At 40.3% G+C, this 22,898-nt stretch overlaps 1 protein-coding gene across 1 annotated transcript in view; it reads right to left on the minus strand.

Annotated features, from left to right (window-relative positions):
- Positions 1-1,633: 1,633 nt before the first annotated feature.
- FBN1 (fibrillin 1) overlaps positions 1,634-22,898 on the minus strand; it is a 146,194-nt gene continuing 124,929 nt past the window's right edge. The window contains exons 46-65 of the mRNA XM_062501768.1: positions 22,161-22,277; positions 21,697-21,825; positions 21,309-21,428; positions 20,738-20,863; positions 18,615-18,764; positions 17,178-17,243; positions 16,357-16,473; positions 15,886-16,005; positions 14,160-14,282; positions 13,603-13,734; positions 12,883-13,008; positions 12,148-12,354; positions 11,430-11,555; positions 11,096-11,218; positions 10,077-10,193; positions 9,167-9,295; positions 8,285-8,404; positions 4,817-5,048; positions 3,611-3,785; positions 1,634-2,870 (exon numbers count right to left, since the gene is read on the minus strand). Coding sequence (XP_062357752.1) covers positions 2,481-2,870; positions 3,611-3,785; positions 4,817-5,048; positions 8,285-8,404; positions 9,167-9,295; positions 10,077-10,193; positions 11,096-11,218; positions 11,430-11,555; positions 12,148-12,354; positions 12,883-13,008; positions 13,603-13,734; positions 14,160-14,282; positions 15,886-16,005; positions 16,357-16,473; positions 17,178-17,243; positions 18,615-18,764; positions 20,738-20,863; positions 21,309-21,428; positions 21,697-21,825; positions 22,161-22,277 — 2,945 coding nt within the window. The 3' untranslated portion in view covers positions 1,634-2,480. The remainder of the gene's footprint in view (positions 2,871-3,610; positions 3,786-4,816; positions 5,049-8,284; positions 8,405-9,166; positions 9,296-10,076; positions 10,194-11,095; positions 11,219-11,429; positions 11,556-12,147; positions 12,355-12,882; positions 13,009-13,602; positions 13,735-14,159; positions 14,283-15,885; positions 16,006-16,356; positions 16,474-17,177; positions 17,244-18,614; positions 18,765-20,737; positions 20,864-21,308; positions 21,429-21,696; positions 21,826-22,160; positions 22,278-22,898) is intronic.

A 22,898-nucleotide genomic window follows, 5' to 3' on the forward strand; every position in this document is an offset into this window, starting at 1 on the left:
TTGCAAAAGGATACACATTTAGAAAGACCTCTATTTCAGTCTGTCTAGTGCTTAGAGTCATTCTGGGGTCCCACTATCAAATGAAGTACAGCAGATTATTTCAAAATCACACTGCAAGTTACAAACCACTTTTTAATTGCAGGTTTCGTGCAATGTTATTGTGCAACCTTTGTGCTTTACTAAGACATCAAGAAAGCTGTAGAAATTCAAACTAATGGAAATTATAACACACACAGCAACTAAAACCAAGAAACAAAAATTATATATCAGTTAAAGGGTACTGCTGCAAAGAGAGAAATTAATAACGTACAAAAAAGTGGATTTTTATGTGCAGATTGGTACAGCAAGACTGGGTTTTCCATTTTAAAATTACTAAAAGAGCTACTGTCAAGATTTCTTGTTTCTGAAACATAACAAAGGCAATTTGCAGAACTGTGTGGGCAACAATGGGGCTGCTGGAACACAGTTAAAGAACCTTTGGCATAATAAGGTGTTACATAGAGTTTAAATGTTAACCAACTCTACTGGACAGACTCCTGGCAGGTCTTTCTGAAATCATCATGCTTCTCCATTCCTCTCAGTGTTTAGGGGCTGAGAAAAAAATACTTAAATTGTACACTTAACTATAAACCATACAATCATGCACACTGGCACTAAAAATCATTCCCAACCTGCTGATATAAGAGTGCCATTTACTACTGTAAAGTTCTGATTATATCTCACCATAGTTAGGCAACATGTGGAAAAAATACACTGTTCATCATTTTGGCACACAAATAAAATCCAGACATTGTCTACTAAAAACATCAAAGTAATCCTGTGCACAAGTTTCTATTGTATATAGTTATATTTGTTATGCAGAAAAAAAATCACAGAGAGCAATAATACAATTTGGAGTGAATTATAAGAGTACATTTCCCCTCCCAAGCTATTATAGCTCAATATATATTCCCTCTATCAACTACACTGCTGTCCCAGCAGCAGTTTCAGCACTTCTTTCTTGCAGATTTTACAGCATCACACCTCAGTACAATGTTCTGCTGCTGCTGTAAGATACACCGTGGCATTTGCATATACAAGAACACCCACATCACTGAGTAATTCACTTGATATTAAAACCCATCTACAACTTGTGATGATTTCTGGTATTGGATTATTCCTCTGTTATCAGTCTTGGGTTATATGACAGTAACTGTTGAAGTGAGGGTAAAAAAAAGGAGTATTTTAAGGCAGTTTTAGCAAACAAGACTTTTCGCACTTGACTGTGTTTTCTGTATAATGATTTAACATCCACTGCTGCATGTTTTGGCTATCAGATTACTTATTGACAGGACTACTCAGGTCATGTCATTGGAAATGTTCTCACTTCCTTCTGGAACCACACAGTAACTTGAGAGAGGTCCACTGCTGTTCAGATTTGTGAAGGCTTCTATACTTCTTCTGTTCTTTCCTTGCATGAAGAATGAACAGCAGCAGCTCCTTCAAGGAGGAATCACCTGGACACACAGACACAAAGATAACCCTACTGATAACGCCTGAAGTATAAGAATGCAGTTTATCACACTTTTAGCAAGAACACAAAGCCACACAATAAACTAAAAAAAAAAACTGTTTTATTGTGACATTTATGACATTGAACCCTTGTTGATATGAACGACTATGGGTACTCTTGACATGTTACAATATGTCATGGTGTAGGATGGCACTGATTGTCATCTGACTTTTGAGAATGTTTAATGGTCCCTACTGACCTCAGTGCATTTTGGCAAGTCACAGAAACTTTATCATCAGGTTTGTGTATACAGTTAACAAGTAGTTGGTCTTATAAGCACCATTACAAACCCTCACATTAAGGGTATTATTAATCTAGTTTACAAATGCTTCATTGATAAAAATAGCAAGATTACAGTATACACACACTTAATTTACATGTAATGTATTATAGGCATAACTGAGATAAACTACTGAGCTAACTTTGGTTGATTGAAGTATTTAGACTGAATAATGGCAATTTTGGCTTCTAAGTTGTGTAAATATTACAGTGCATTTATAAATCTAGGTTGAAAATTCACTAGCACCAAATGGATATCATAAATGGCTGACCTAGTAAGTTGTAGTTGGAGAAGCGCAGTTTAAGAATTACAAAAATAGAGCTGTCCATCAGCTGAAAGCACATTCTTGTACCTCTGCTGAAATGATGATGTGTCTCAGCATCAGTGGCCCACTTCCAATGGTAAAAGTCCCAGTTTTCAAGATTCAACATATCAAGGTAGCTCAGCTACACGTAAGAGCCTGAGAAAGTGGTAGTTTTGAGCTCATGTATTCATCCTGTACCTTGTTTATATAATAATATGATAGTGCTTGTTCATACAAATGTACTCATGTAAGATTGTACCTATGATATGAAGAATCTGATTGGGAGGAATATTCAGTCCTACCTATCTATCTTTGGTTTAATTATTTGGTCTTTGGTTGATGAATTAATGAAGCAATATCTGAATTTTCATTTTCAGGTTATCTCCCAGCTCACCACTGAGGTAGTCTTTGTCATGTTTTGCTTCAAGCTGGTAAAGTTCCTTCTTTTTATAGAGTGGAATACTACTGATTTGTAATGAGTAATTTCCAGGCACTGGCTTCTTCTTTGTGAAATGAAGGTAACTTATCCCGTCCTTCTTATTGATTCTAAAGAAGCCATCTTCATTTCCGGAGTCAATTAAGTATCGGTTATGATTTGTCAGTGTGGTGAGGGCAGGGAGCAGTTCCAGGATGCGATCTTTGTTACTGAGATCTGAGATGTTGATGGAGAAGACTGCTGCTTTCTCAATGTCCCAGCTGGCAAGGCTGATTGGTGGCTCCAGCTCATGTGGGTCCTGCACAAGAACAAAGGATGTCAGTTGGCTTTGTCTGAGAGCATTTCACACGTGCCTCTGTGTGTTTCTTGCCCAGGTCATTCATTACTAATTAGACAATTTTTAAAAGGAGGTTCTGTAACATAATCTGTCAAATCCACTCTTAGGGCCTAGGACTCCTCAGGATGAGGTACAGAGTGTGTCTCTACCCCTCTGTGGGTAAGAGGAACCTGAGACATGTGCTGGAAGTTTCTGTGCACGGGCCTTGCTGCCTGACAGATGAAACCCCTCCATGCTGGGAGCCTTTGACCAGCCTCCCACAAAGAGAGCAAACAAGGCACACTCCTCCTCTGTGCCAGGGGAGCCACAGGCTGAGAGAACAGCTGTGAACGACAGCAGGGTCTGTGAGGGAGCCACAGCATTGCACTGGGGATTTTCTGCTTTGCAAGATTCATTTGGGTTAAGCTGGAGCCAGGGCAGCCTGCAGGTGCAGCAGAGCGCTGGAAAAGCAGCCTCACCCTTCACCTCTGACTGGGTGGTAACATTTCAGACAGCAGCACAAGCTGTAACATTTTCATTTGGAAAGCAAGGGAAGCTCTACATTACTTCTGAGACAAAAACACTACCTGACTTCCAAAACTAGCCTTGGTCTACTTTAGGGTGTAGATCGTTCCTGAGGGATTGTCTCTTGGCCCACATCTTTCTGAGTCCTGTTTTCACAAGACAGCCACAATCTCCTTCCCCCAGAAAGGGTCAATTACCTCTGCTTCATTTGCAGTTTCATTAGCACTCCTGCGCTTCCTTCCTCTCTTGGGATAGCCATTGATTTTACATTCATAACAGGCTTCTGGAGAGAGGGAGTTGTCATCTACTTCTCCACTGAGTGAAAGCTCTTGTCCTTGACCTCTGCCTAGCCCCACTCCAGAAACACAGTGTCTGAGAGAGGAAGAAATACAAAATTAACTCCAGCGAGACATAGATCTTATCAAAAGCTGAATTTGGGGTCTGTAAGTACAAATAATTAAGCAATTATGTTGCATTCATTTCCTAGGAAAAATTTCTGCTAAAGTCAACAGACAAAATTCTCACTGAATCACATTGAGGCCACTCTATTTCAAGAATCTGCCTTCATGGGTTTTTGCCCAAGAGAGACCTGCCAATATTTAACAGTCTTAAAAACAGAGGCTTAAGCTCTGAGTTTTTGTTAGCAATTTCTGTTATCCAGCCTGGAACACATTTAAAGAGACCAGTTTTCAACAACTGCTGAAAAATCTGAAAAGTGAGGTCTTTCATAATGCATCCCAAAGCTTTTAGTCACTTACAAAATTTAAACGACAATCTTTCTGCTTTCCATTTGGGTTGCTTGGCCCTATATGATGTGCAGTCCAAGCATGCCCAGTGGAGCAGGGTAAAATTGGTTTTATTGATAAAACAGGCATTTATTAAAAATACATTAATTTGAAACACAGAAGATGGAACATACAAGAACCTAAGAGCATGCAGAGTTGTTATTCCAACCAGCAGGTGAAACCACTTGTATAATGTAATTTCTTTTTGCAGCTGGTAGGGGGTGGTATTATTAATGTTTGTTTTGTTCTTCTTTAAGGAGACAAGTGAATCACAGCAAGGAGTGCGAGCTCTCAAGTGCCAAGCTCAGGGGACTTGGCAGGCTGCTGGGGTGTGGAGAGGTGAAAGCAGTAGCCTCAAATAGAGGATTGAACCTGGTAGCCCTGACCAAATTACAGTTTCAAGCTTTAAACCCCTCCCTTTCCACGGTTACCTTTCCCAAAACCCTCCCCCACCCAAAATCTCCAAAATCAGTAGGTGCATCCAATTCTTGAACGCCTTCCCAATTCTATCCCACTTTAACTGCTGACAATCCCCCTGGTTCTGCTGCTCCACTCTGCAAAGAAAGGAGTGGACTATGTCCCCTTGGTGTCTGTTAGTTTAAAATGAGAATCCCTTACCCTTGTCCTATTCTGAAGTAACCAGGTGGACATCCACAGACATAGCCACCTTCAGTGTTTGAACAACCATAACTGCATGGGGCTTGTGAAGAACCGCATTCATTGATATCTTGGCAACCTCCACTAAACTGCTCATACTGAAATCCAGTAGGGCACATACATTTATAGCTTCCCAAAGTATTGTGGCAGGATGCTCCTCCACAAATGTGTGCACTGAGACATTCATTTTCATCTGGAAAAGAAGCAGAATATACCATGTTAACTTTTACCCAGGTACAGCCCAGCCTACCCTGTGTACAGGTCATGCTTGGCTGAATGAGCTCCAGCTCAGATGGACACAGACAACTGCACTTTTCCTCCCCCTTGGCTGGGGCAGTGGTCTCTGGGAGATGGCTACAACCACACAGCAGCAACACTGGGACTACTCTACAGAATATGTTTCATGCCATGTCAGCTCATGCCTGGAAAGCAGTGAAACAGAGAAGACAGGTTTTTCTTTTTTTTCCCATAAATAACTGAGAAGAATAAAACTTTGTACAGCCAACAATCTGGTCAAGTAATCCCTTGTTCACAGTGCTGTTCAACATTAAAGGAAAAAGAGCAAGGAATAAAGTTCTGACACTTTTTCCAGGCATTGAAAATTCCTCCCTACACACTTACATGTAAATATTAGACATGGGTAAGATAAGGAAAGTAGTAAAGTAAAAATAAAAGCAGCTGTAAATACAAAAGACTGCTGTATTTTGAACCAGTCCTTTTCCAAACTTCCGAAGGGTGGCACTGTAGGAGTTTGAGGTCAGTTCATGCTTATTTACTGAAGATGGCTACTTTTTGAAATGAAGCTGGTCTGATTTTTGGTGTCTGATGCAGAAAATTGCTTCAAAAATTCTGAATAGTATTGTTGCCCATTTTCTGTGATAAATGCATGTGTACATTGTGGGTATGTGCACACATAAGAAACTCCATTTGGGAGGTACAGAGCAGCATCTCTAACCTCAACATCCAGGTTACAGGGGAATAAGTCAGAGCATTATTGTCTTTTTCCAAACAATGTGGCTCTTTGTTCTTTGTTTAAAAGCAATGTCTTTGCTTCTTGCAGCCTGATTCACAATGTGGTGTACTGTGGAAGTGCCTGGGCAGGGGATGCAGTCACAGACAGCAGAAGATATGGGAGGAACCAAAGCATTCTTCAGTGATTATCTAAATGTGTTGCAGCAACATTAAAAAAAAGTCCCTGAACGATTCATTAAATAGGCTAAAAAAGACACAAACTGTTTGCAGAGTTGGGATTGCCAAGGAATATGAAGGAATTGTCACGGAAAAACCTAGTACATGGAGTCTTCCCCTGTGGTATACCCAGGAGATCCAGATAAGTATCTTAAGAATATACAGTTACAGACAGTGCAATGTGAACATGTGGAGACCACAAGGTATTAAAACCTGGAGCTGAATCCTGTGTTTCCAGAGCCTGTAAGGGTTTGCCATTAATTCAGAGCAATGTTTCAGTGTTTATCACACCTCACAGCAACTATACCAACATCATAAATGCTTGTCTGGGCCACAAGATAAATGCTTTTTTGGGCCACTGCACCAAGAGCAGATATGCTCACTTCACCATGCTCCACAGCAGCAAGAAACAGAACACAAGTGAGATTATTTCCCATATTTTGGGTGAGTGTCAGGAAAAAAAAATATATGAAGGAAAAAGTTTTGGGACCTTTAGACTGCACAAGCTGTGCTGTCAGGCACCAGCCTTACTCTCCTGTGCTTTGTAAGACAGCTCTGCTTTGCTCAGCTTCAGCAGAAAGGAGAAATGCCATGAGAACACAGGGACCCAAGTCTCCTTTCCTGCACCTGTGGACTTCTGCCTGGACTGCCCCATGTCCAAGAAGATGGAAGTACTGGCTGAGTCTTGCCCCAGCTGTGGCTCTCAGAAGAATTTTCCCAGGTGAATTATTGGGTGGACCAGTATTTTTGGTGCCAAGGCTGGCATCTTTCTTTCAGTGGGGCAAGTACTCACTGCTTATGCACTTTGAAACTGGTATTCCCTGTATAAATCTAAACAGTAGTCAATGGCCTCAGAAGCTGGAGTATCAGTGTACACCTGGTTTGGAAATACACTTAGTTAAATGTTTTCACCCAGGAAGACCTGGAAACAGCCAAGGTGTTTCACAAAACTCAGCACTGCACTTTTTTCAGATTCCACAGTGTCCTCCAGCAGCCAGGCAGTGCTGCTTTGTTGGGGGTTTTCTATCCTCCTGTAGATTAAATTCTAATTTAACCCTAAACTCTGCTAATTTAATTAGCATTCAAAATCCCCATATGTTTTTGTTCCCTCCTTGTTCCCTGTATGTCACAGGCATAGAGTGCAAGAGTTTGCAAAGCAAACGTCACAGCAAGGACTGCATAAAATGTCAGGAGGTTTGGTAAGCACAGTTAAAAGCAGAGACCTCCCTGGAGCACCACAGTGATAACAAGGCAAGGCATGTTTATCTTTTTGAAAGCAGAGAAAGCGAAACAAAAAGTTATAAAGCTTTTTTCTCTTGAAGAGGTCATCAAACACATCTCTGGGCATCCACACAAGACTAGCTTGCATGAAGCCCATCAAGTGTGATAGAAACTGCATATAACTGTCACTAGAGGAAAATTTTTCCTGTTTCTCTTGCTTGAATCCTGCACTGCTGAAACAGAGGCTTTTCCCATGACTGCCACACAGGCAGCCCCATCTATGAGGGCTCAGAGACTTGGCATAGCAACAAAGTTTTGACAGGGAAGAAATAGGCATTTAATTCACCAGTGTATTTACTTATTAACGTATGAGCACTAGCATCTGCTAATTATAACCAGAATTGTCCTGTAAGCACTCACTCTAAACTGTATCCCAAAGCTTCAAGGAAGCACCTTTAGATATACAGCTGCAGGTTTGCTCAAATATGACAAATTCTGTACAGACGAGAGACTTAAACACAGCAGCCTTCCTGTAGGTGTTGTAAGAATGACAGAAGCACAGATCAAGTAGGATTTTAATGGAATTTGAGATGCTTGAGGCCAGAAGTTGAATTTTATGATTTAACAGTCCAGAGTTGTACTTCTGAGAGTGCCAGGCTTAATCCACCATCCACTCTTAGACAGGACCTTTGTCCAAGCAGACACCTTTGCAAAGTTGAGTAAGATTTCCTTTGTTTAGACCACAAAATACATGAGTTACACCAGTTTCCTCAAAGTCTATACAACCTCTAGCACTCTCAAGGAGAGCTTTGTCCTTAAACACTTCTTGAACCAGGACATGGGCTCCTGTGTGCTTCATACCCACTCTGCCTTGACAGGAGAACACATTTGTAATGAAACTCTGCTGAACTTAGCAAATTATAATCAGAAAGTATGGCAACCTGCACCATCGCCCTTCACTTCATGCTGTTAACAAAAGTAACATGCATTTTAATGTATGAATTTACAAAAGTGACTTGCCAACACATTGGTTCCACTGGTAATGCTGGAGATATCCTTGTGGGCAGCTGCACCTGTATCCTCCAATTATATTTTGGCAGCCATGCTGACACCGGTGGTTGCCATCACATTCATCAACATCTAAAAGAGTGAAACACACTTTGAGTTTTGGGAGAGAAGCTCAAATTATGCTGCATTTGGAAAACATGTTACAAATAATCATATATATTAATTTACCATATATATACGTATATTTCAGGATCTTCCAAAAACTTGACCACTTTAGGCCTTTCAGGTTTGGATTTGTGGCTCCACAGCAAGTAATATAGGGCTGAAAACCATGGAAAGCTCTCACATTCAGCAAAAGTTTTCATTTTTGCATTCTGCTGTGGAGCAGACAGCAGTCCCATTTTTGTATGGGACCCCTAATGCTTTCCTAAGGGTCCCATCTCCACAGCAGACAGACCCTTGCTTTTACCCTGACATCCAATCAAAAAATCCCAGATTACCTCTTTTCAAAACAACTCAAACTCTGTCCCAGGAGAAGGTTCTGTCACCTTGGAGATGCAAGACTTCCTGTCCTTGATGAATCCCTCAGAAAACTATGCAGGATTCAAAAGAAGTTCACTGAACTTATGACACTTAAACTAAAACATTCCAGGCTATGTCTCCTCAGAAAATATCTGCCCAACCCTTCAGAATCCCACAATATATCCATTTGTTCTGGCCCACAGAGAGAAATACTGCCTTGTTGCTAAATTTCTGTACCCCCCCACTTCAACCTACACATGGTTGCTTCTGTTGATATTGGTGCTTACTCCATAAGTCCTTCCTTAGGTGACAGAAGAATAAAGATTAAGGAAGCAAGAGAAGGCCAAGTTAAATGTATTGTGTTGTACCCACCTTCACAGCTCTGCCCAGTTTGATCAAGTGAGAAGCCACGTTGGCACTCACAAACAAAACTTCCTGGTGTATTCTGGCAAATGCCCTTTGCCCCACAAAGATTGATCTCAGTAGCACACTCATTGTTGTCTGAGGGAAACCAAAGCTCAGTGTTAGTTTGTAGTCATAATTTCAAATAATAATAATTTCAAAGCTGATGTCCTGGCCATGCTAATGGTGGAAGGGTTGTGGCAGGAGGTAAAGGCATCAGTAACACAGGTGTCCCACTGCCCTCCCAAGTTCTCCCTTTGCATTACAAGACACTTCACACTGCCTTGTTTTGAATTTGGAAACACAAAAGTAATAAGAAGGGGAACTTTCTTTTCTTCGTCAAGAATATGGAGTTTGATGTTTTGGTCTCCAAACACCTCCAAATTCACACCAATACCACAAGATCATCAAACTGACACAGAAACAGGATCCAGCTTGCAGAGCAGAAAGTGTGTTTTGCAAGAGGAAGCAGTTTAGTTTAACGCTTCCATGTACTCAATGGGTATGTGTTCAGAGGACAACTGCAGAAATGGATATTTCACAGCTGTTTCAAGAAGCCTTGACATCATCTCAATGAGCTACAAAAAGAGAAATAGAGCTATTTTTTTTTCTCAGTGCCTAAGAAAGTGTAAGGCAAGAATTACAGTGCTGTTTTTACTGGCTGGTTCTCGCAAATGCAAGATTCAAAGACAGATTATGAAAGCAAGGGATTGTAGGAGGAAGGAGCCTCTCTGCATCTCTGGTGGCATTAGGATCAGAATTTGGGCTATGTTTCCATCTGGTTCCTCAGGAAGATGATTTTACCTCCTTGCTACTTTGCTTCTGGAGTAAGGGTCAATAATAAATCCCAAATCTGTGTCTACCTTCCCATGTCACCTACCAATGCAGGCTGTATGGTGCTGAGTGAATCCAGGAGGACATTTGCAAGTGAATCCCCCAATAGTGTTGACACAAAGGAACTGGCAGTTGTGCTGCTTTGTTGCACATTCATCAAGATCTAAAAAAACCCAAGAAAACATCTTTCACTTATGTTCCCTGGACTCAGAAATAAGTGATTACAAATAAATAACGGCAAATAAAGCTTTTTGAATTTACATTTCACTTCCAATGCTGGTTTCCAGTTCCTCTTAGATGAAGCCCCACATTTAATGAATGGGACTTTGGAGCTACACAGTGTCCATGCTAATAACACTGAATTGCAAACAACGCTCTCATCTGTCCAAAAGTTGCTGTGACATAATAAATGTCTACTCAGCCAATAAATGGGAAGTCACCATCTTCATGAGACCTGGGAGATTGGAAAATGGTCTTGCACTGAAGCACACTATTATTCCAAAAGAAATACCAAAATGCTAACAACAAAGTACACTGTCATTCTCCATGCCAGATTTGGAATTGCTGCTCTAACTTGTGTGGTTTTAGTCAAATCTTAGTTACCAAGACACATAAATGTATGACATTTTAACAAATATTCCAAAATCTCTTCTGCTTTGCCTTACCCAGCATGCTGCAAAAGCAGTAGGTAAAAATTCTGTTGATTGGCAATGTATTGCAAACCACAGTCATCTTTGTATCCAATAAGATTCATTAATAATTTAATTATATGGCTTAAACCAATAGGCTTACCAAAATAAGAACAATCATATATATTATTAACTCCAAAATCTTTTAAGATCACCTGCGATCAACCTGCAAAAAATCCTGTCGATCTGTTGTTCATCCAAATTAACAAGGAATTAACTGAAATGCCAGCTCCATCCTGTGCAGGACAATTCCACTGTCTTTAGTGGAAATACTCATATGAATCAAGGAGACAGATTTGCATTATTTAAATGTCTTTGCAATAATTCTTGCCTGTGAAACAGAGTTTCTGCAGTAAATTCTTTTCTTGATTTTTACCTTTGCAGCTTCTCCCATCTTCTTGCAGGATATATCCTTTTGGACATGAACACTGGTAGCTCCCCTCTGTGTTTTTGCAGATGAAATTGCAAGGTTTTGGAGACTCATTGCATTCATTCAGATCTATAAGAAGCAAAACCAGATCAGTGCTAGTAATTAAGATTTGTGATAATGTTTTACAAAATGTTCAGGATAGATTAGAAGGAAATCCAAATCCCCAAAGCATTAAGAAGTGACATTTTATTTTCTCATTTTTCAAAATCTTTCTATTTCCTTCTTCAAGTCCTCTCTTAGTAATAATTTTTATATACAAACACCACAGTGAAAAACCTACCAATGCAAAGGGTGCCAGTGACATCTGTAGTATAGCCCGGATTGCAAAGGCAGTGATAAGTTCCCCTCTCATTGATGCACTCCCCATTGCGGCAGACATCATGAATAACCTTGCACTCATCAATATCTGCAATTAAACGAGTGGAAAAAAACTGATTTTGTACAGCTTCAAAAGATTCTTGTAACCTGACATGTAGAAACCCACACCTTACATAAAACAATTATATAAAATAATGAAATATTGCACAGATTTAAGGAGAAATATTAAGTGGAAAAATACAGAATGGAGCATTAATCTAACCTTCTTATGCAAAGAACAAGCTGTAAGTGGAAGGGAACAACCGGAGCTGTATCCGGCTGATCATGTATCAGCCTCCACAAATCAAACACCAATTTGCCTTCATGTACACAAATAGCTCTCAATGTGTGTCTGCAGCTCACTTAAATGTGAGAGTGCAAATCCCCATTTGAGTGCATGTCAGTCAACCAGGACATAAAGCAAGTATTGGCCAAGATGGGATGGATGCCTCATCATCCAGGGCCTTTGGCTGTGCACCTTCCTCCCAAAGGACTATACTCGGTTACCATGAAAAATCTCAGAAAATTTCAGCTGATATCCAAAACATTTAAGACCTTACAGTGTTCAAATATGCAAAAAGAGAGCTTATAACTTAGCACTTAATTTGGCACTGTGTAAGAAATCATTTAATGAAAAATACCTGCTCCACTGGATGTGTATCCTCGGCCATGAGGGCAAAGCTTCTTGAAGGCCACGGTGCCTGGGAAGGGACAGACCTCACAGTTCTGCCCCCAGCCTCGGCCACCATCACAGCAGCATTCCGACTTGGTGACGGCATTCCTGTTGCTCGATCCGATTTGGCACATACTTTGTAAGACTTCAGTGAAGCAGTAGCCCTCCCTGTTGTCTGGAAGACAAATTGTGCATCACAGAGAATCCTAATGGTGAATTCCAGAGGGTCACGAGATACTGGGAATTTAGTCAGAAATATAACAGAAAGGGCATACTTCACCCTGAGACTGCAGAACTGAGAGTGAAAGACTACCAGCAGTAAGAACGAGAGAATGACATCTAAGGGAAACAAAGACAAGAACTTTAGAAAAAGGTGGAAGACAAGAAGTTGCAGTATGCTTATAAAAATGCATGTTTCTGTTTGAACCTAGAGAAAAAGAACTGGCTGAAAATCAGGACCAAGGAAATGTCAGAGCAGTTCCTGGCTGACTGAAACCACGGAACAGTCAGCTTTCATAGCAAGTCATCCCAGCTGGACTGACTGAGGCAGGTAAGAAGGAACTTGCAAGAGGACACCTACATACGAAGGCCCCACCCCAAAGACATCTAAGTGGGTTTTCTCACCACACATTTCTAAATTTAATTTCAGCCCTCATTGCTGCTAGGCAAGTGGCAGTTCATTCAGGTGTAAATTGGGACTTACCGAGGCACTCATCCTGGGTGTCAGTGACCGTGAATCCCTCGTTGCACTCACACTTGTAACTCCCCACGGTGTTCACACAGCGGCCGTTCTCACAGAGCCCAGGTTTGGTCTGACATTCATTCTCATCTGCATTTTTGAAATTTTACGACAAAAATTAAGTCCGTTATTAGAATAATATAGGTAAGAGGTTGGTATAGAACTTTTATGCTGTGCCTTCTGCCTGCTTAAACTTCAACTTTTTTTATTTTTCTTATATTTTAAAGTTTCTTTTATTCCATTTTCAGAGGAAAGATGGCCATCTTTGTGGCCAGCTCACAATTGTTATATATTTATATTCCTCACGGGTTTTCAAAACTTTTCATAGCTATAGCGGTGCTTCTGAATGCCATCCAAGGTTTAAAAAAATTTCAGATGTACTCTTTCATGCTCGCAGAGATAAATGAGCCTACAGCAACCAACCCAAATCCTGACCTCCTTCCCTCAGAGCATTCAGCAGCAGCAGTACAAACTGTAAAGACACCCACACCCAGATTTTCTTACTGCCCACAGATGTGTCCACCTGAACAGCAAAACCAAATGTGTGCAGCACCAATAGATCCATTACACAAGTAGTTGTGCAATTCTGCCCCTGAGTTTCTTCACACTTTGTTAAATACAAAATTTTTAACACTGCTGAGGAACTATGTATTTCAAGAGCTTCAACACTTCAGTGTCACTTACCTATACAGCCTTCTCCATCTGGTCTGCGCTGATAACCAGGCCCACAGATACACATGTAGGTGCCAATTAGGTTTTTGCATTCCATCTGTTTTGAGTCACAGTCATGAATTCCTTCTTCACATTCATTCTGATCTAAAACACAAGGTTTAGACTTTATTATATAGAGACATGATCCTGGAAATTCACAATAGTAAATTCTGACTTGAGAATCTCAGTCATAATCAAGCTGTACAAATACATTTATTGTTCTAAACCAACCATAAAATATACTAGCCTTGAGCAAATTGATTTCTCCCAAATGCCCATTTTTAGGGCAAGACAAAACCACTTCATCTGATATGACCTCACTTTAGGCAGATGTATAAATTTACTGGCAGGACAGGACTAGTACAATCAAGTGCATAATGCAAACCATAGAATTTCATCCCAAATTCTTTCTGACTCAGTTACTTCCTGGGATTAAAACTCTGGCCCAATGGCACAGTGAGTCAGAGCCCTGCCCCTGCAGGAACTGAAATCATTATATCATAACTGTGAGAGTGTGGTAGGAGCTTTACCTCTGCACATTCTCCGGTCCTCCCGCAGAACGTACCCCCCGGGGCACTTGCACTCGTAGGATCCAAAAGTGTTCACGCAGCGGAAGGCGCAGAGCAGAGGGTTCTGAATGCACTCATTGACATCTGGATTTGGAGCAACAAAGACCATGGGGGAAGGGAAACATTTGTGTAAAACCCAGCAGACTTGAGTGCACAGGTATTAGGTACAGGCAATACCACAGATCCCAGTTTACTGAGGACTAGATTTTAATAGCTGGGGACACTTGGTTCTACTCTTCATGGATTTCTGTAGAGAAGCAGGCACCAGACATGCCAGGATGTTTGCACAGCTATCTGAAGTTTCAATAAGTTCAACAGCAAGCAGCCAATGGAAATAATTTCCAGATCCATGCTGCCAAAATAGTTGCTCAGTTAAAACTATATATTTTCCCCACCTAGGTTCGGTTTTTTGGATTGGTTATTTAAATTCTACATGCACTAATTTAGCTTCCTCATAAACTGAATTCTATAAAACAGTATCCTTACTAGAAACATTATTTTGAAGTGCATTTGCATACAGCCTGAACTAGTTGAGTAATTACTGCTATATAGTGATGTTTCTGCAGTCTGCTTGCTCCTCCTCTGCAATTTGAGCTTCTACCCAAATTCCACAGGGAAGTGAATGAAGCTCTAAGTGTATGTAAAAATAATGCAATCTGATGCAAAAATAGAAGAATTCTTTTGCATGGGCTTGCAAAGAAATATATTGTGGCAGATAATTTAGGAACAGCTGTGTCAAGTCAGAGGACAGTGTCAGAATGTCCTAGGACATTCTCCTTTCCCTGGTTGTAACAGAAGAGTATAAATATTAAAAACCTCATACCCTGTGTGCAGAGATCTTAACCCTGATGCAGCCTCTCAGTTTAAGAACTTCCACAGCCAAAAGCCACAACCAAACTATCAAGCTTAATTTCCACTGATGGATTCCCACACAAATTTGTATAATATCTTTCTGGGTCAATTTATACTTGTGGCCTCACTAATATTCTTCAGCAAAGGGTTCCACAACTTAAATAAATACCATGCATATAAAAATGTTTGCTTTGGTTTGTCTAACATGGTCCCTCTATTTTTGGTACCTTTACCACTTGTGGCTTTATAAAATCATATATCTCTTCAACCACATTTTCCACACTGAAAAGTTATAATTTATTTTTCTTCTATACTTCTGATCTTCCTTACTTCTCTTCGTGCATTTTCAAATTTTAATATTTGAAATTAGACACCAAAGCATGAAAAATATTCAACTTAGGGGTACCATGGTAATTGTTGAGTGCTGTATTTGTATTTTCTTGTTTGTTCCCCGTTTTCTCCCAAACTCACTCAAGCAGCTCATTTGCTATCTTTATCACCCACAGTGAGTCTCTTCTCTCAAGGAGGTAGGCAAAAACCATACACACAGTAAACAGCACTTCTGGGAACTGTTCTGAAGAGACTGTATCCCAACATGCTCCTCTCTAGGCAGTCCCTTAGTAGATACCACCTTGAAGTCTGTCCATCCCAGCTCCAGAGAAACATACTACAGTTCAAGGTGGATACAGGGAGGAGGAGCCCATTTTCCCATTTCAGACAAAGAGGTATTGTTCCAAGTGTCCATATTTCATTTTTAAAGCTACTTTACTCCCCTCAGCTGTCTTCAAAATCAGGAGGCACAATTACAACAGTCCTTAGCACACGGGAGTCCCACCTTCACAGGTCATCATTGGCCCAGGCTCAAATCCTTCTACACAGGTGCATTCAAAGCCTCCTATCACATTCCTGCATGTTCCATTTCCACATGGGTTTCCAACAGCACATTCATCAGTATCTGCAAGTAGTTAGGCCAAGGCAAGAATACATGGTTATACTCAACCAAAATGATAAAAAATCTATGTTGTTGATGTACATCCAGAAAAACAGAAAACGCAAGAACTCACTTAGAGTACTGAATTAGACTCCTAGAATAATTTGGGATTGCTAAAGGTTATCCGGGTCAAACACTCAGCCAGAGCAGGGCCAGATTGGAGCAGATTGCTCAGGCCCTGCCCTGGCAGTTTTTAAGCACTAGCAGGGAGGAAGACTCCACAACGTTAGAATAAAACAACCCCACTGTTCCTTTATGCAATACTTAGCAACTCAGGAGAATCTCTAAAATGGAAGCTGGAACAGCTGTACTTACCCACACATTCTGCTCCTTGTAGGATGTAACCATACGGACATTCACAGCGGAAAGACCCATCTGTGTTGATACACTGCCCAAATTTACAGTTATCAGGATCAAGGCACTCATCCACATCTTAACAAGAAGTACAAACAACACAGTAAGTGCAATTGGCTTCATGTGCTTTTAGACTTCTCTCAAAGAACAAAGTGTTCTAGCAAAAAATATTTCTGAGATCACAAAAAATACTAATATTTAAATTCTGACATATTAGGATTAGGGTACAGAATTCGTTTTGCAGGCCAGCTTTCAGAATGCAGAAAAGAAACTGATTCTAAATGTTAGATATAAACCTCTCTGACTGGAGCTACAGGGAGAGCAGCAGATATGAAAAGCAGTAGTCATCCAGTGCTCCTTAAATGCAAACTTTTGCCAGTAAGGCTGAAGTGCTGTTTGTCTTGGGAGAGAACAGAATGTACTGAAGGGATCTGGGAAACTGTGGTTTGCACTTCTGGAGGATTAAAACCACTTACTGTAAACAGGCTACCCATATTGTATAAGAAAACACAAGTATGCTACGTGACATTAGATCCATTCTCTAGATCCTACATAAGTTTCCTAGCTCTAAAAGAAGTTTAATTTCTGATATTTGAGATATTCAAGCTGGAATTTGAAATCAGTATGAAAAGTTGGGGAAGATGAAAGGTATAGAAGTTTCCACAATTCATGGCTTTGGGGAATAGTTGCAGACGTGTTATTCTCAATTGAAATGGGGAATGGGGGATGGGTGGAAAAGGGACACTGATGCAAAAGTGGCACTGTGCAGTTCAGGCACTCACCCAGCCTTGCGTCACCAGGTCCAACAAGGATGCCAATTCCAAATGGACAAATCTGTCTGAATGCCTCTGAAAAAAAAACCCATAAAAATCAAACCATATGTTAAAGTCTATCTTGGCAATCAGCATTCCACACAAACTACACGTAACCACTGCTACCAGTTCATCCTCCTCATATTCAGCTCCAGGAAAAAGGTATGTAAATGTATAAACTTGTCATTTTATATTCATGCAAAAACTGCATGTTTGCTTTACATGTCATCTGATCTCCTGTATGCATATGGATAAAATCCCGTGAATAATTAGCAGTATTTAACTTCTTTAAGAAACAAACTAATGCAGCATTTCTATTTTAGAAGTATCAATAGCAGTGACTGCATTCTTTTCTGTTGTAAAATTTCCTATATTTTCTAAAGAAGGCATAATTTAATCCAGACTCAGCTATCTTAAAGCTATTTCTTTTTTAAAATATGAGAAAAAGAGCCTTGATATCCTTTGGGAGAGCTTGGACTGTGAAGAATGCATGTGTTGTCACTTCAAGGAAATGCTGCAACATAAGCTGTGCTTTTCAACTGACTTTGGTTCACATGGTCCATGTCAATGGAATGAAACATGCACAGGCAATTGGCCTAGGAGGAATATTGCAACTGGCACTTCTAATTCTCTTTTCTAACCTCAGCTTTTGTGAGGATATTCTGCAAAACATCTACATGACTAATGAATGAAATGAACTGCAATCATGTATTGCTGAATCCAGTAATGCTGTTAACCGCATTTGTCAGCACGAATTAAAGTCCGTTCAGCAAATTGCACCACGATGCTACAAAGGCCTGTTGAGTTGCTTGATGTCAAGTTACTCACTCTTAAAAAGGATACTAACAAAGGAAAGTGTTTCTTCTGCAATGGTCCAGGCAGGCTTTCCTTCCTCAAGGCCTGCATTTTGTTATCCCCTGCTACTTTTGCAAGTCATTCACATTGATAAGATTACAAATTTACATTTTCTTAATAACAAAATTCAGATGCAGGTCTAGTTTAACTGTTGGGAGGTTATTTTAATTAGATTTCATGTTTATGGCACTGTCTCCTATAGCTATTTGCAATTAGAAGAATTCCATTTTTGTCTTGCAGGAAGTGCAGATCAAAGCCTGCATTAAGGCTCTACTTACTGCTTTCCACTTTCTGTATGTGATACCTCCGTAGCAAAATATCCAGCACCTAAAAATTTTAACAAATCCATATGCAAAGAAGGAATATGTTTGATACCTGACTATCCAAGGGATGTGGTTTTTTTAGACTGCAATGGCATCTACTTTACAGAGACCTATGACAATTACTAGGGTTGAACACCTTTAGAAAATTATTTTTCAAAACTCCTTCTAATAAGAATCCCAAACTCCATCAGTTCAGAGAGGCAGAATGGCAAGCTAGTCAATAACCCACCATCTGCTTCCTCTGGGCAGAGCTCACATGGATCTCCCCATCCCTGCCCCTTTAAGGCACAGCAACACTCTTGTTTGGAGTGGTTTCGGGACTTCGGCACAGAACACTTTCCATCTTCAAACTTGGTAAAGCAGTAGCTCACTCTCAGATCTACACAGAGAAAAAATTTGTTACGAGCAGTTAGGGCAACCTTGGCACAATTTTTACTTAGAGGTGTTAACTGCAAAATTACAGGACACCCACCACCAAAACACCCAACTTCCATCTAGCTCTGTTAATAGGCACCATCATTGTCTCTGACTGTGGAAGAGCTGAATAAGGAAGGAAGCTTGCTACCTTAGTAAAGAAAAGCTATGGGACAGTTTCCTGCTTCAGTCATGGAAAAGCAAGGGTTTTTCTCATCAGTCCAGCAGAAATTGAAGGGCTGTACTGTCCTCTTATCCTCACTCCTCTTTGAAAAAACTGAATATTGCCTCATGAATTTATATTCTGTTACTAGTAAGAATCACTGAAGTCAAGATATTTTCATCAACTTGCAATGACAATATTATGTAGTGCTAAAATGAGAGGCAATTTTCAACAGCCCTTTCCTTCTTCCTTAATCCGGAGGTACACACAAACAAAGCAAACTCTCCCTGTGGCACTACATTTTATTCCCTGGAGCTGGGTAACCAGGATGCTGGACAGAGCTGAGATCACAGACCACAAGCATCCCACAGGCAGGGAGCTGGCAGCTCTCTGTGCTGGCAAGGGGACAGCAGCAGGGCAGTTATGGAAGCAGCTGCTCACCCAGTTTTCCGGCTGCAGCATCAATGCTGGGCAACATCCAGGTTTTAACAAAGTCCTAGGTAATGGGAAGTTCTGAACAAAACTTTGTTTGGCCTGAGATATTTGAAAAAAGAGCAATCCTCTTTAGGGCATGGAGAGAAGCCCTTTTCAAGTTCATACACAAGTGTGCATTTCCTCCTGTCATTGCGGAGAACAGTGGCCTATGTTAAAAAAGTAGAAGATTGGGCTGCATTCTTTTTTAGGATTTTGTTTCTTGGTGGGTTTTTGTGATTTTTTTCCTTCTTACCTGAAGAAAAGAAAACCCTCAGACATAAGAAACTTCATTTATACAAGCTACATAAACACTAAAGCTAAAAATACGCTTTCTTGATGTTGAGTGAAGTAACTGTGCCAAACTGCATGGTGGTTGGAAGACTTGGATGAATGTTTACTGCAGGTTGGATTCATTTTTACCAAAACCACAATTTCATTTAGCCCACTGTGAAGTGAAGAACTCGCTATGGTGTCAACAAGCATCACTGCTCTGTGCCAAGCAAAACTACAGAGGTCCTTATAAAGGTCTTACTCATCAGTGGTTCCCACTGTGCACAGTGTATAGGACATTTAATGCTGTATCTATTTCATCATTTCCAAAGCCTTTAAAGTAGCTCACTCCCTAATTTGTTGTGCCTTTTCTTTATACACAAAATAAACTAATCTGTGGATTTAATTATTAGATATTCAGCTTTTAGCATCTCATCTGTTAAGTGCCCACGTTTAGGCTCTGAACTGCGTATGCAGTAATCTGGAAGCCAAAAGATACTTCAGATTTCCCTAAGCACATGAGTGCTTACTGTCCACACAACATTGCTTGCAAATTTTTTCCAACAATCTTTTTTTCCACCCACGTTTGCAGAGAGGATCAACATATAACAAGTGTTATGGTGAATATGGTAACTGTTAAGGAGGGCTTTAAAACCAGAAATGTTGCCTTTAGTCTCCTGTCTGTATTTGTGCTCCAGCTCTGTGTCTTGTTGCTGTCTACAAAGAGAAATATTGGTAGCCCAAATATTTCTTCCAGGGGTGCAAGAAAGGATTTCAGGATAACATAATTTCATTGCTTAACCTGGTGCATTTAACATTAACTTCACCCCTTTTATTGTAGTGTTCTGTTTAACGAAAAACAGATGTTAGGGCAAGACAGAACCTGGCCCCAGCTACAGAATTATCATGTTTTCCCTATGAAAAACACTGTTTGAGTCCAGAGCCCTCTTGCTGTATTAGAAACAGCTCGCTAAAAAGGCATTTATGAAACAAACAAATTTTTAAATGCCAGAAAATAGGAATGAACTTACCTTGGCATCGCCTTCCTGTGGAAGACAATACAAAGCCTTCTGGACACAGACATTTGAAACTGCCTGGAGTGTTGCTGCATGTGCCCAGGGCACAAATTTCTGGCTGTTCCACACACTCATCAATGTCTGTAAGATAAGTAATTAAAAAGATGAGAAATAATAATATTTACACTGGCAGCTGTACTACATAAAGGGCAATTTTACATCATCACTGATATCTATAATATTTGACAAACAAAAAGACCCAAAAAAAAGAACTGAAAGAGAAAGCAGTAGTCCAAGTGCAAAATCCACAGTTAGTCTTCAAATCCTCTGGCAGTGGGCAAATTTCAGCAATGTACCACCAAGGAAATAGCCTGGGATTATATTTTTCTAGGGTTCAGAGCAAGTAGTTCTGCTACAAAGAAATGATGGTGAGACCTTTTCTAGGAAGCGTGAGACTTGCTAGTGGCTACAGTTCAGAACTGTAGACTGCCACAAAAGACTGAACATTACTCACATTTAAATGCAAAGAAACTAGCTAACAATTGCAAGCAGCTAAGAGACAGAAGAAGGATTGTTCTGTACACACCTTCACATTTGTCATTCTGCAGGATGTATCCAGGAGGACAGATACATCTGAATGAGCCATCCAGGTTCTGACATGTGCCTGGTGAGCATTTTCCAGGCTCCAGTGCACACTCATTGATATCTAGAAGAAAAGAAAGGCAATTTATTTGAGGTAATTGCTTTTATCTCAGTAAATCTCTGACTGAGGCCACTTTAATTTTGATTCCATCAAACTGAAGGTGTAACTTTACAGAAGCGGGAGGAGTGATGTTCTTGTCCTCTTGTCATTGTTCCCTTCTGCTAGGTATGATGATGGCAGTGTGACAGTTCTCTCTGACCCTACTGTTTCACTAAGCATATCTGCTCAAGGCTTGCTGCATTATTTTTCAACCCTAAAAGAAAGCACTCACCAACACAAGTCCTTCCATCCAGAGCCACCTCATAGCCATCATTGCAGAGACACTGGAACGACCCAATGGTGTTCACACACTGACCATTTCTGCAGAGCATTCCATTACCACTCGCACACTCATCCACATCTAAGAAAAATAATATTGAAAGTTGTCAGAAATATCAGCAACAATGGAAAGTGGGTAGGAGATCAATCCCATTTCAAAAAGCAAGTGAGAGGAAATTACTGTATTACAAAATTGTCAAAGCAGGAGTAAAACCCAAATATTTCTGTATCTTGCGCCAACATTCAAGTGGCTCTAGAAAAGTGAGCAGTGCATAATCGAAGAGGCCTTTTGAGACTGACAAAATAGGGTTTTGTCTTTAATCACACAGATCATGCAAAAGAGAAGATAGTACCTATGATACTTGAATTAGAAGTAGAAAGCCTCATGAACACGTGCCTGGGCTCAGCAGCCCTTACCTATGCAGTCATTGTTGTGTGAGAGGATGAAGCCCAGGTTGCAGCGGCAGTTGAAGGAGCCAATGGTGTTCCTGCAGGTTCCGTTGCCGCACGCGTCTCTCTCGCACTCATTAATATCTACAAAGAAACAGAAGAGAAATAACCCAGACTGGAGAGAAGGGGAAGAGATTGTCCTTTCTCTCAAAAGGATTTTACATACGTTTGCACACTTGATACTAACATCTACAAAAATAATCAAGGGTCCAACTATCATTTGCTTCACTGTGGCTCCTATATCACCTTTCCCAAAGTAAGCGTAAGTTATCTCTTAATTGTAAGCATTCTGAAATCTCAATTTGTTCACACAACACATAACTGACAGTTGTGAATGGGATAAATACAAAATTCCGTTGTTAATGAAGATGACTGTTTCTGAAAAAGCATTTTTTCTGGCAGGAAATCAACCCTTCCTTCACTCTATGAACAAGTAGGCCATATATAACTGCTGCATTGCAACAGTAATCTATTAAATTTCTTGTCTAAAGGAATAAGCAAGACAAGATGCTCCAGGAAATTCTAAGAAGAATGAAATATTTTCTTCATAAATGAAAAAGAAATTAGACATCATCAAAGCATCCCTAGACAGGATATGTAATTTTAAAGGTCCACTCTATTTTAATGAGATGGTTTTCATTCAGTATCAGCTTTGTATCATCTCTAATGGCCAGTTTTGCACCTTTGTCTGGTGGTAAATGGCTC

This window comes from Cinclus cinclus, chromosome 13, assembly GCF_963662255.1.
Source record: "Cinclus cinclus chromosome 13, bCinCin1.1, whole genome shotgun sequence".
NCBI lineage: Eukaryota > Metazoa > Chordata > Aves > Passeriformes > Cinclidae > Cinclus > Cinclus cinclus.